The sequence below is a fragment of the Epinephelus moara genome, chromosome 18 (assembly GCF_006386435.1).
Source record: "Epinephelus moara isolate mb chromosome 18, YSFRI_EMoa_1.0, whole genome shotgun sequence".
NCBI classification, from domain to species: Eukaryota; Metazoa; Chordata; class Actinopteri; order Perciformes; family Serranidae; genus Epinephelus; species Epinephelus moara.
The window spans coordinates 7,541,298-7,553,437 of record NC_065523.1 but is presented as its reverse complement, the minus strand read 5'-3'; the positions used below and the strand labels follow the sequence as shown (position 1 = coordinate 7,553,437).

The 12,140-nt window shown below is 43.6% G+C and overlaps 1 protein-coding gene across 2 annotated transcripts; it reads right to left on the bottom strand.

The window, feature by feature from the left end:
* Positions 1 to 146: 146 nt before the first annotated feature.
* Positions 147 to 8,442, bottom strand: hoxb8a (homeobox B8a). 2 transcript variants are annotated; one of them, XM_050068245.1, is made up of 2 exons: positions 7,171 to 8,442; positions 147 to 1,614 (listed from the first exon to the last, which is right to left on the bottom strand). In XM_050068245.1, exons 1-2 carry the CDS (start codon positions 7,601 to 7,603, stop codon positions 1,202 to 1,204), a joined length of 846 nt encoding a protein of 281 aa, XP_049924202.1. In that variant the 5' UTR covers positions 7,604 to 8,442; the 3' UTR covers positions 147 to 1,201. The 2 variants fall into 2 exon arrangements, with proteins under 2 accessions (XP_049924202.1, XP_049924203.1); XM_050068246.1 differs by having other exon boundaries at positions 154 to 1,611; positions 7,171 to 8,436.
* Positions 8,443 to 12,140: the final 3,698 nt, after the last annotated feature.

Here is a 12,140-nt window from a genome sequence, read left to right as displayed (position 1 = left end):
AGATTTCCGAGTCGAGGCTTAAATGTTTGGCCTCGTGAACTGAACGGTTTTATCAGTCTGGGTGCTGACAGAGTGTACAGTGAGAAGTGGGGAGGGAAGGAGAGAGGTGAAAGGAGAAGAGGCGAGTGAGGAAAAAGGGGGAGAATAAGGGAAAGCATGAGGACTAAGTGTGGGTAAAACGAAAGGGGGAAGCAACTCCTCTGACATTTCTTTCTTTCTTTCTTTCTTTCTTTCTATCTCTGACTTCTAACTTCCAACTCTCAACTGATCGTCATCGAGCGAAACATGAGTGAAAGATTACATCCAGGAAATCAACCCTCACCAGCAGAGCTCTGTTTCACATTAAATGCAGAATGCAACATTTTATTACATTTTTTCCTCCTTTTTATTTTTATGAATGTTCTCTTTTTTAATCTGCACTGTGCGCATGCTTTTTACCCAAAAAAGAGAAAAAGGAAGACAACATAAAACAAACACCATCGATCAAAAAACGAACTAAAACGAGAAACGACAATTAGAGTGTGTAAAAAAGAGACCCGACCTACTAAAACGGCATAAATAGGCAGTTTCATGTTGTTGGAAATTTCATTAATTGCTACGTCATCATCATCATCATTATCATCATCAATCAATCATTGCCATAACAACAACAACAACATAGAAGTGAGAAGTACAGTAAAAAGTGCACCATCATCATTTTTTTAACTTAAAAACTATACAGCTGCCAAAGATAAAATTGTTAATGATAAACTTCTAACAATATAGAAATGTTTCCACAATAATTGTTCCACAAAGAAAGGAAGCTATCATTTTTCTTTCATTTTTTGTTTGTTTTAAACACTAGAGTAGACTATGTTTATTTGACTTGGATGGATCACCCCCGCCCTCATCAATTGTATTTTTTTAGTTCACTTTCTTGCTTCATTGTTTCTTTTTTTTAATTCCCGCGGTTTTTACAGTCAGCAGACAGAGGCGCGAGGCCCCTCCAGTCCGTCCGGCCCGCCAGTCGCCATTTTGGAGACTCAAGTTCCTTTCCATCAATTGAATTGTGGAGACAACGGAGCAGTCCAATGGCTTCGATTAAGACAACAACAGCCCCTCGCCCACCCCCACCCCCCCTCACTCCCTCTTGTCCAACTCTTACACCCTCCTCGCCCTCCACCTCTTTCACTTCTTCCCCTTAATTTCACCGCTTGCCTCCTTACATTTGCTTGTGGGTTTTCTCGCAACAATCCTCATTTACAGTGGCCTGTGGCCCCGCCGTGCCCGCCACCGCCACGGGGCCTCCTCCTCCTCCTCCCTCAGCACCTCCACCACCACCCTCTCCGCCTCCGCTTCCACTGCCATCACGCAGCTCCTTCTCCCTCCTCTCCCTCTCCACCGCCTCCTGTTCGCTCTTGCTGCTGGGGAACTTGTCCTTGTTGTTCTCCTTCTTCCACTTCATCCTCCGGTTCTGGAACCAGATTTTCACCTGCCGCTCCGTCAAAGCCAGCGCGTGCGACACCTCGATGCGGCGTTTCCGGGTCAAGTATGGGTTGAAGAGGAACTCCTTCTCCAGCTCCAGGGTCTGGTAGCGGCTGTAGGTCTGCCGGCCCCGCCTCCTACCCGCAGCTACTGGGGGGGTGGGGGTGAGGGGAAGAGAGGGGAGACACGGGAGAGTGGAGGGGACATTATTAGAGGCAAGACTACACTCTTAACATCTTGATGGTCATGGCATGAAAACCAAACAGACCTTCAGGCCTATTAGGCTGCGTTAATTAAAAAAGGCTATTCAAACCGTTTATTCCAAGAAGGCTTGAATTTTTAACGTACATTTTGACGTTCTGGGTTGGGGGGACGCTTGGATTAACCACCCTCAATAACAGAAAGTAACAGAAGACTTTTGGAAAAATTAAAGACATCCACACCATAAATGCGTGCAGGAAAGCCAGAAATCGGTGCGTAAAATTCCTCCAGCATGGGGGATATCAAGTGTTTTGACGCTGAAAATTTTCTGGCAACCGCACTTTGTATGTATCCTTCTCAGAAGTGAAATAAAACCTACACCCTTGTGTTCTGGGGAGGGAAAAAACATAACAAATCAACACCAGCAGTCACACAAAATCACGAATTTTGCTTATGCAGGTATAGTGGGCTAAATAAAATAATAAAACAATAAATAATCAATTGATAGTGTATGCTTTAGGTGAAGACATGGGAAGAAATAGTCCCAAAGACTCACGGTGACGTCATCATACAACTTTTTGTCTAACCAAGAGTCTAAACCCAGAGATACTTGGGTTTAAAATAATATAAACAAACAAACCAACAAAAAGATTTTTTGGCTTTTTTATGATAAGCAATCGATAATAAATCAATGATCTGATTGACGACAGTCAACAGTGGATTTACTGACTAATCGTTTCCACATTAGTTTATGACCTGTGATGTAATGATAGTTTTCCAAAATCAGAAAATATGAAAATGTTAGGATTTGTTAGGATGGTTTGTTTGAGTGTGTGGCGGTACAAGTGGGGTTGCATTTACAATGGTCTTTTGTTAATTTCATTGGTGTTAGGAGGAAGTATTTTTCATATAAGAATGCCAACAAATCCCATTAAGTTTCCATCGTCATCTTTGTCTGTGGTTTGCCACTGCGATCCCCAAAACGTAGAAGGGTACATTAGAGGGATTTTCTCAAGTCAAATCGAAGATGCTGTTAATGTTGGAATGCGACATGTTAAAAACAAGACCACTTTTTAAGTGTTCAGTGCGTGTGTCGAAAAATGATGTGATACTCATGTGACTTTAATGTCTCTCTCTTTCTCTCTCTCTCTCTCTCTCACACACACACACACAGACACACAGACAGGAAGATAGCTAGCCTACTACTACTCTTTAGACATGAGTCAAAGAACTCTTTCAGTCTGTCAGGAACTCGCCCACAGCACACAGTGACTGCAGTTATTAACATAAAAAGAGAAAACCTACAGACAAATGCACTGAGCACTTACAGATGTGCACATGAATATTTAATGCTATAAATACATCGTAAACACTTAAAAGGGAAAAAGACCCCGCGCCGTAAGGATCAGAGCAGAGACGACAGAGCTGCATCCTCTCATGACGAACACAGACTTTTAATTAGAAATGGTGCAAACGATGCCGAGTGAAGATAAAGACATATTATTATTATCAACAGGTCATCAGTACTCTGCTGAAAACTGAAATCTGGAAACAGCGCAGGCAGAGAACCCAGTGTACAGACGCAATATAAAATTCATAAATACTTAATATGAACACACAAGGTCAGATATTGTGTGTTTTCTGCGCACAGGCTGGACAAGCATAGGTGCATGACTTCTTTGAATAATTCATCTGTGAAATTCTATCATTCAGCTCCATTTTATAAAGCAAGAGAAGACAGACAAGATGTCCTTGCAAGCTATTTTGTTTTAAATGTCTCCTATACCTTACATTTGGATGATAACAGACAGATTTTAGATAAATTGTAACAAAGAAAAGATGTTCGCGATGCTTGCTTCCTCATTAAAATGTTCCAACGCTCCTAATAAACTAGACGTTAGTTCAGTATATAGGAGCGAATAAAACTGAGTCATTTAACCGCGAGCAGCAAACCCCCGACAGTTCACACATACAGGACATTTGTGATTATATTTCCATAAAACTGTTTGTCTTCTTTGATTATTCTACCATAAAATGAGTCCAGTGGCAAAAGCCAGGGTGTGAAGTAAAATAAGAAAGAAAAAAAAAAAAAAAAAAAAAAAAAGAAGAAGAAGAACATGAGATTTGTCATGATTGGCAGGTTTGACTTTAGTGTTAATAAGAAAAGGCTAAGGGTAACGCACCTGCGCAGAACTGTAGGAATTCAAATATGTCAAGGAAATTAAAGAAAACACTGTCTTTGGAGAGTAACAATCTCTTGGGAGCTTTCTGGTCTGAGCTGATCCCCTACACAGACACACACACACACACACGCACGCACGCACGCACACACTCCTCCCAGGACAGTAAAGTTTCTGGATTAAATTAAGGGACAGGGTAATGACTTCGATGGAAGCGCATTTAGTGCTATAATCACATACAAGTCTTTTATAGTCTATCTCCACTGATCACATTATAAAAGCCTGCAGGTACAGGGTGAAAAATATCTTCAATATCCATTATATATCTACTACCAACTTAAGTCCAGCAGGATGTTGTGACTCGTGCTCTCATTGCATTTCCACATCTTGCGCCCGTCTACGGGCACAGGACTGCTTTTTATGGTAAAACAGCCACAAGACGCAGACAACGGAGTCTTTATGGAAATGCATGAACTTGTAAGTGATGTAAATGTCTTGTATGTGTTATCTGTCACAGGGCTGGCGCCGTGATTTCGTGCTATAGGGACTAAAGGGAAGTGGGCGCCACATTCACTGCTGTCACCAGCCATGAATTAAGGGAAATGTGAAACACTTTCCTGGATAAAATGACAGCACGGACGCTTTGATCCGGAGGGGTTTTAGACGGAACAACATGCACGGGGAATTTAACCCCCAACCCTGGCTGCGTCAGTGCACTGCGCTTTTGGAGGAATACATTTATTTGGCATAGCGTCAGCTAAAGGATTACTTGGTCTTTTACGGTTGGAGAAAATGTTACAAGCCTTGGGATAGTGAAACATTTTTAAGACCTATTATATATGAAACCTTTACAAAGCCAATTAGATAAGCCCTAAACAAATGCATGGCACTTGGCAGTTGACATTTTGGAGAAAGGAGAAACGAGGTTTACACTCGACAACAGATGCCAATGAGATCCGAGGCAAAGGACACTAATACCATTACATTCATTCTTCGGCCTAATCAGATTTTATTCTATATTCATTTTTAAAGTCGAGATGATTTATGAAGATTTCCATCCACAGCGGTAACAGTCGTAAAACGGCTCATATTCACGAGTTTAGAATAATCCTCGGATATTAAACCTCCAGCTTGGGGGCTCAGGAGTATTTCAAGACATATTCTGTGGGTAGGAGCCTCCTCCGGTGCTGGGGTTATAATATAAAAGGTGTGGAGGAGGCGATATCCCTCTTTAAAGTACAAATTATGAAATGTACCCCCTCGTTAAAGGGGGATTTCCGAGGTAAACGGGGAGGATAACCGCCTCCGTCGCTGCGCTCCATCCTCCCGTTTTACCAACGAAACACCGTCCGCCTTTTTCTGCTATTATAACTAATAAATCCTCACGCTGAGCAACGATAATATCCCATCAAATCGCGCACGGGCTGTAAGTGCGTGCAGCATTCTCGGACTTCAGCGGCGAAGACTTGAGCGGCTGGTTTCCTGTTTTGACTTCTCGGCCACCAGGATGATCGGAGCTGCCTGCAGCCGGACCGGCACGCCGTTAAGCCCAAGTACACTGTTGGAAAACTATTAATCATGAGACTAATCACTGTCATCGTTTGTAAATAAGGGCAAAACCTCTTAAGAAGTCGTTTCAGCCCCGCGCATGAGTGTGGCCGCTCGTATTTAAAGCTGGGAATGATTTGGAAAGCCGTCAGGGAGCAAGGGGGGGACAAGTGTTTGGGAAAATATAACAGAGGCTTTAAAGATGTAAATTATGACAATTTACAGGCCGCACAAACAGAAAATCTTCAATGCAGATACAAGAGGAGATGCAGCACACACACTGCTGGGAGGCACTGGGGAGGAAAAGTGTTCAGTCTTATAAAACGTGCGTAAATGTGAATTAGCTATTATTATTACTGTTATCTGTAGCAGGTGTATGTCGTATATGGGTGGAGAGAAAGCAGCTCGAGGTGAATGCAGACCTGGGCTGTTTTTTATTTATTATTTTTCTATTTTATGGTCATAATCATGAAGCCACAAAAGTCCTGTACAGGCTATAACCCGTCTGCTGTCCCACTTTAAAAAATACAACCGAGAACATAAGCAATAAACTCACACACTCACACACACATGCACACACGCGCGCGCGCGCACACACACACACACACACACACACACACACACACACACACACACACACACACAGCACTGCCTAAGAAATATGGGCTCAAACAAAATAGGCTACTATACATGTCAATCCATTCACTGCTCTCTCTCTCTCTACCTTTAAGTCTATGTCTCTCTAACACAAAAATGCCCTCTTGCATAATCAGTCTTATTGTGCTGTTGGTTTAGGCCATCAATTATAAACTCGCCTTTCCTATAATGCAAATATTTTTAGATTTCTTTAAGATTTATAATCTGATCGTGTTGAGCCAATCGGGCCTGATCCATATATTCACAAACTGTGCGTGCCACAAACACACAAAGACCACTAAGTGTTCACACAGGACACAAAAAGCAAGCTATGTTCACACTGACGCGAGCGGACGATACTTGAGGCATGATTTTGATATTTGAGTCAACGGATCAGACAGGCCTGCGAGTTTCCACATCACACACGCTGCGAAGGTGCTACATCCGAGTAAGAATACTCTTATTTTCCCCTTATCCTCTCTACCCACACATTCACACATGCACTGCCCTCCCCATGCTTTAACCCTGTGGGGAACTGGCCACCGTGTAGCCAAATAATCCCGGAGACCACAGGCAAGTCGTAAAAGCAAAAAGAGGCAGTAAAAGTTTAACCCGGGTCAGAGCTGCATGTCTAAAATGAGTCTGTGTGGCTGGAAACAACTACCTCCAACAACTCTTTCCCATCTGCTCTAAGCAGGGGTTTCTCAGATTTTGGAGGGGGGTTCTCACGAATAGGTCCCCCCTCCTCCTCACCATCCCTCGCCTATTTTTTGACTGCTTTTCTCCCTCTCTGAGCTTCTATCCCGGCTCTTCCCGACCATTCTCTCAGTATATGGCCGGGGCAATTAAACCCTAAAGTCATTCACAAGTTTTGGTGCTGCCAATAAAACCATAAACGCGCTTTGAACGCAGGAAGCTCGAATTACCCTGCTCCCATTGTTACTTTTAAAATCACTTTTCCAACTTTCTTCCACTCTTTCCTCCTCTCTGTGACTCTACATTCTCTGTCTGCCTCTCTTGGAGGAATAGCAGCTTTGCTCCTAACATGGACACTCACCTTGCGGGAAAGAAGATTCGCTTTGAGCAAGGGAAAAAACTAAGACGGAAACAACCACTGTAGCCAGTTTATCCATTTCCTCACCTTGCGGCCTCATCCAGGGGAACAGCTGCGTCGGTGAGGGGCTCTGCTCGGTTCCCTCCGCGTCCTCGCCGCCGAGCCCCGGCGCGCTTCCCAGTTTACAGTCGCTGTACTGGACCAGATCCGCGTCCTGGGCCCCGAAAAGCGTCTGCCGCTGCAGGGCGTCGTATCCGTAGAAGTTGCCCGGCTCGCCGTGGCATGTGACCGCACAGGGGCTCTGCTGGTACGGGTTGCTGGGCAGCGTGGAGGCGCTGTGGTGGTAGAAGTCCTGGATCTGCGGAGCGTGCTGGAAGGTGGCGCCGGAGCCCGGGCCGTACACCACGGTGGGCCGGCTGCCGGCCAGGTCCTGCGCGAAACCGCACTCGTAGTAGTTCGGACGTAACGAGTCCCCGCTTTTATATTTGGAGAAGAGCGAGTTGACGAAATATGAACTCATCTTTTGTGTTGGTGTTTATTGTTGTTTCAGTTTGTGTTGGGCTCGGCAGAGTCAGAGTGGGACTGAAGGAAGCGACCCGCGGCTCTCAATTGTTTTTTTCTTTTTTTCTGCTTCTGTCGTGCGTTTTGAGGCAGAGAAACACCGACACACACAGAGAGACGGAGGGGAGGGAGAGAGAGAGAGTGAGGCAGGTCTGCCGCCGGTGTCGGTGACCGTTGTTGTGGTGTTTCCCTTCACGGCCACAACAGACGAGCGGTGTGAGTAACGGTAACGACAGCCAGCCAGAGCAGTAACAGCCACAACCACCGCAACAACAACAACAATCACACCGATTCCATAAAATCTCCAGCGAAGAAGAAGAAAAAGAAGAGGAAGGAGAAGAAGAGGGAGAAGTAGAGGAGGAGGAAGGGCTCGTGCGCATCACAATTCCGGTGTTAGCGCTGTAAGCGGGAGCCCTGTCGCGCTCTCAAACGGGTATTCCGTGATTTACTCCTCTGCAAATGAGTTGTTTCATATTTTCTCTCTCTCTCTCTCTCTCTCTCTCTCTCTCCCTCTCTCTCTCTCTCTCTCTCTCTCTGGCTCTCTCTCGCGCGCGCTCTCTCCCTCTCTTTCTCTCTCTCCTCCTGGCCCCGGTGTGTGTGTGTGTGTGTGTGTGTGCGTGTGTGTGTGTGTGTGTGTCGGTTTCAGGGATAATTTGCATCTATTATCAGCTCTTCATCCCATTGGCTTTTCCACGCACACAGACCAACGTGCACGAGCGCACACAAACACACACATATAGGGTCTATTACACTTTTTTTCTTTTTTGCGCCTGTACGCGCACGCGCATGTAAGCCTTGATAGTCTCCCGGCGTCGGCTCGAGGAGCTCCGAGCTCCTGTGATAATGTAAAGGGAGTGAGAGAATAAAGAAAGAGAGAAGAAGAAGAAGAAGAAGAAGAAGAGAGAGGAGGAGGAGGGGTGGGGGTGAAAGAGAATAGGTGCAGCATCAAGCAAGGGGTGGGGGGATTGGGAGGGGGGGGTGGTGGTGGTAATGAGAATTCTGCCGCTTTGCATCTGATCAAGTGCGCACACATAAGCACGCACACACCAATCTAACCAACCAAAGGAAGCAGAGATGGATTTTTTTTTTCTTACTTTAAAGCTGAGATTGAGGTTGGGTGGTGATGCTCGCGGTGGTGGTGGTGGTGGGTTGGGGGTGGGTGTATTGCATTGCATCTTTGAGAGCATCTCCCTCATTAATTGCTCTTTCTCATTTCTCCCCCTGAATCCTTAAAGGAGAGCGCGCGGCTGGCTGCACGGGAGCGAAGTGAATGAGGCCCGAAAATGTCAGGGAGCCTGGGCGAGAGAGGTTAACACAGACCGAGGAGAGAGAGAGTAGCGGGGTAGCGCTTCCTAATTGGTATTGGTTTTAACAAGTACTGGCCTATAAATGTAATTGAGGTTTTAAAACTAGTTGTCAGAGCCTCTTCTTGTCTTCCATTCCAATCTGACTGCTTGCTGGTCAGAAAACAGACGAGCTCCTGGACGCATGCTCTCTGATCATCGTATACTTTTATAAATATGATCTCCATAAACATGTAAGGAGGACCGGGGAGGGTTATAGGCTGGGAGAAAGTGGCTGTAAACGCTTTAACAAACTATAAAGCTCCATAAAGCGGAGGGGCAGTGTTTACTTGTTTACGTCCATGCGGCGGAGAAACAAAAAGGAGGGTTTTTACGACGCGCCCTTTGCGCGACCGGGGGCCGTAAACGCCTCATCCTTGCCCGGTATTTAATTGTCATTTTCCCAGTGTTTTCCATACGGTTGTGGTCTTTCCTGTTGGAATGTAAACTGAGGTTGTAGGAGGGCTTTTCTAACGAGGGATAAGTTGTGGACAGGTTAAGCTCGGCCTTGTAGAACAGCCGGCGCTCGTAAAAAGTAAGATGGCCTAAAGTGCAGTCCAAACAACTCAACTGTGCAGTTATTTCTACTTAGATACAGACTGAATTGCCTACAGTTTGTGTCTACAACAGGCCTGAAAGTTTGAAAATCAAATATAATAAATCGGTGACCCAGGTTCCTGCAGACACAGTCACATGTGACACCTTTATCAGAATTTCCTCTTTTGAATATTTTGTTTTGGCGCTATCAATTTATTTCCAATATCGACTGTTTTGCGTCCATGGCGCGCCCACACCAGCCAAATAAAAAATACCATAACCCGAATTTAATTTGTTTAGATTATACAGCGCTGACACAAGAGGCCCAAACGTTGCCAGCCTGAATTACAGACTGAGTTGTGGTAAATCAGCTGATTGCACGCTCGACTTTCCGAGGAGTAATTGCCGCAGTATTTTTCCAATTTATTACCCGGAATATGATCTTATTGAAACTTCACTTCACCGTCACCGCGCGGTGTTTTACACTTCCAATAAAGTGTTTTCTTATGAGATCTGTTGTCTGCATGGTGATATGAGAATGTGATGTTCAAGAAAAAAAAGTCACATTTTCTTAACAGCTTTCACGCGCCCTGAGAACTGTCCGCACATCCCCGCTGTCAGAGGCAGACCGTGAAAGCCTGTTATCGGGTCATTTCTGCAGAGTAAACACACTTGGACAAAACAATAAGAGGCCAAATGAGCACCAGAGCCGTGCCCACACTCACCGCAATGAATATGAAGGAAGAGTAATCAAAAACTAGATTTCACCCCTCGCGTCTTATTGCGTCACGTCCTCTGCGTCAGACCTACACTATCTACAACATCTTCACACTGGAGAGAATGGATTTGGCCACAGCAGCAGTGTAGCCTACATAAAGACCTCTGTGTATCCCATATGCGCTGATGTAAATATTGCTCCCATTTTTACCTGAGGAAAATCTTTCTGGCACCAAAACACTTTGACCCCTTTCACAATCCCTGCGCCTATGCCTGCATAATAAGCAGTGAGTGGGTAAGGTGCGATCGTCCTTGGTGTGAATTTTGCACCAGGAAAAATAACCATTTCCTGGCAGCCCATACGTATCCTGCACGCCTATGGGATATTATTTTCCAAGGCCTCAACCCTTCCTCTTCATCCCCTGTACGGAGTGAAAATGACCCGAAACTGCTTCAAATGTCAGGATGTTCCAAAGCAAAGTCAAAAAGTGGCATAATCACCTCACTTCTTCTTAAAAATGCCCCTCTTAGAATGCATTAAGAAGAGGAATACGGTAAGTTTCACCCCCTTAAAGGAGCCCATACATGTGTGAGTCTTCCATAAAGGCAAGCAAAGCCTCAGGCGAGGTCTGTGTTATTGGTGGAGCAAGAGCGCCATCAAGCGGTCAGCTACAGGAAAGCCACGGGGGGAAGTCTGCCTCTAATTCGGCTTTATAGTTCTATTAAGTCCACACATAAAGCTATATAAGCTGCTTTAAAATAAAACTGCGTGTCGTAATTGGAGGCCAGGAGTGAGGTTTGATTTGGGATTTCCGGAATTTAGACATGACTGACTCATGGAGATGTCTGACAGGAAAGGTAAAGGGAAAGAATGCAAACACAATTTAGTCTTGCTCATACATGTTAGATTTAACACAAAAAAAAACTGACACTAAAAAACTGACACAGTGTGGATCAATATAGCACCGGCGTAATAGTAAATTAACCGGGCCTATATATTTCATTCTGGCTGTTAAACATCTAGAGTCGAACTCTGCCCTAAACATTAGATCACGGATATTGAATTTAAAAAAAAAATAAAAAAAATAAATTAAATTAGAATTGTTCCCCTTCTGTACTATTTTTGAAATATTTTTATCCCAAGCAGGGCCACAAATAAACTAACACAACAGAAAATCAGCTTAATGTAGGCTGTAGTCGTAAAAACGCCAGTTTTCGCTTTTTATTTAAATCAGTGTGTACACTATATCATACTACACAATAAATTAATTTATATGCCATATGAGCATAAACACACAGTGTACTGTTTTTGTTTTAAGCTAAATCAGTTAGATTGTCCACATTTATATGTTATTAGAAATGTTAGCATTTAATCCAGGGGTTATGTGGGTCAGTTAGTGGCGTTTATGTACTGACTTAAATATAATACTCAAATATATTTCTATATATGTTGCGGTAATGTTACAATATTTTTTTTATTTATTTATTTATTTTCGGGTAGGCCTATTTTTACATATGTCGCATATAAATTAAAAAAAATACAAAATACTAATAAAATGGAATGTAAAAATAAATAAATAAATAAATAAAATAAAAATTAAAAAATGAAATAAAAAATGCTAAAAATAAAAAACAAAGTAAATGTTTTATTCGGACTTTTTATTGATTGCAATTATGATTCTTTTTTTTTTGGTTACGTCATGATTCAGATTATCATTATTATTGTTATTATTTTTGTAAATTCAGATTGTTACTAAAACGGTGCCTAAAGGCACGTGTGTACGGAGATAGTTCTCATTTTAAAACGCTGTTTTAAAACGAAACCGTACCCTAACCCATTGACGTTTCTGAAAATTTGACACATGCATCGCTGGTGTTATAATCTGTAAAACGATTAAG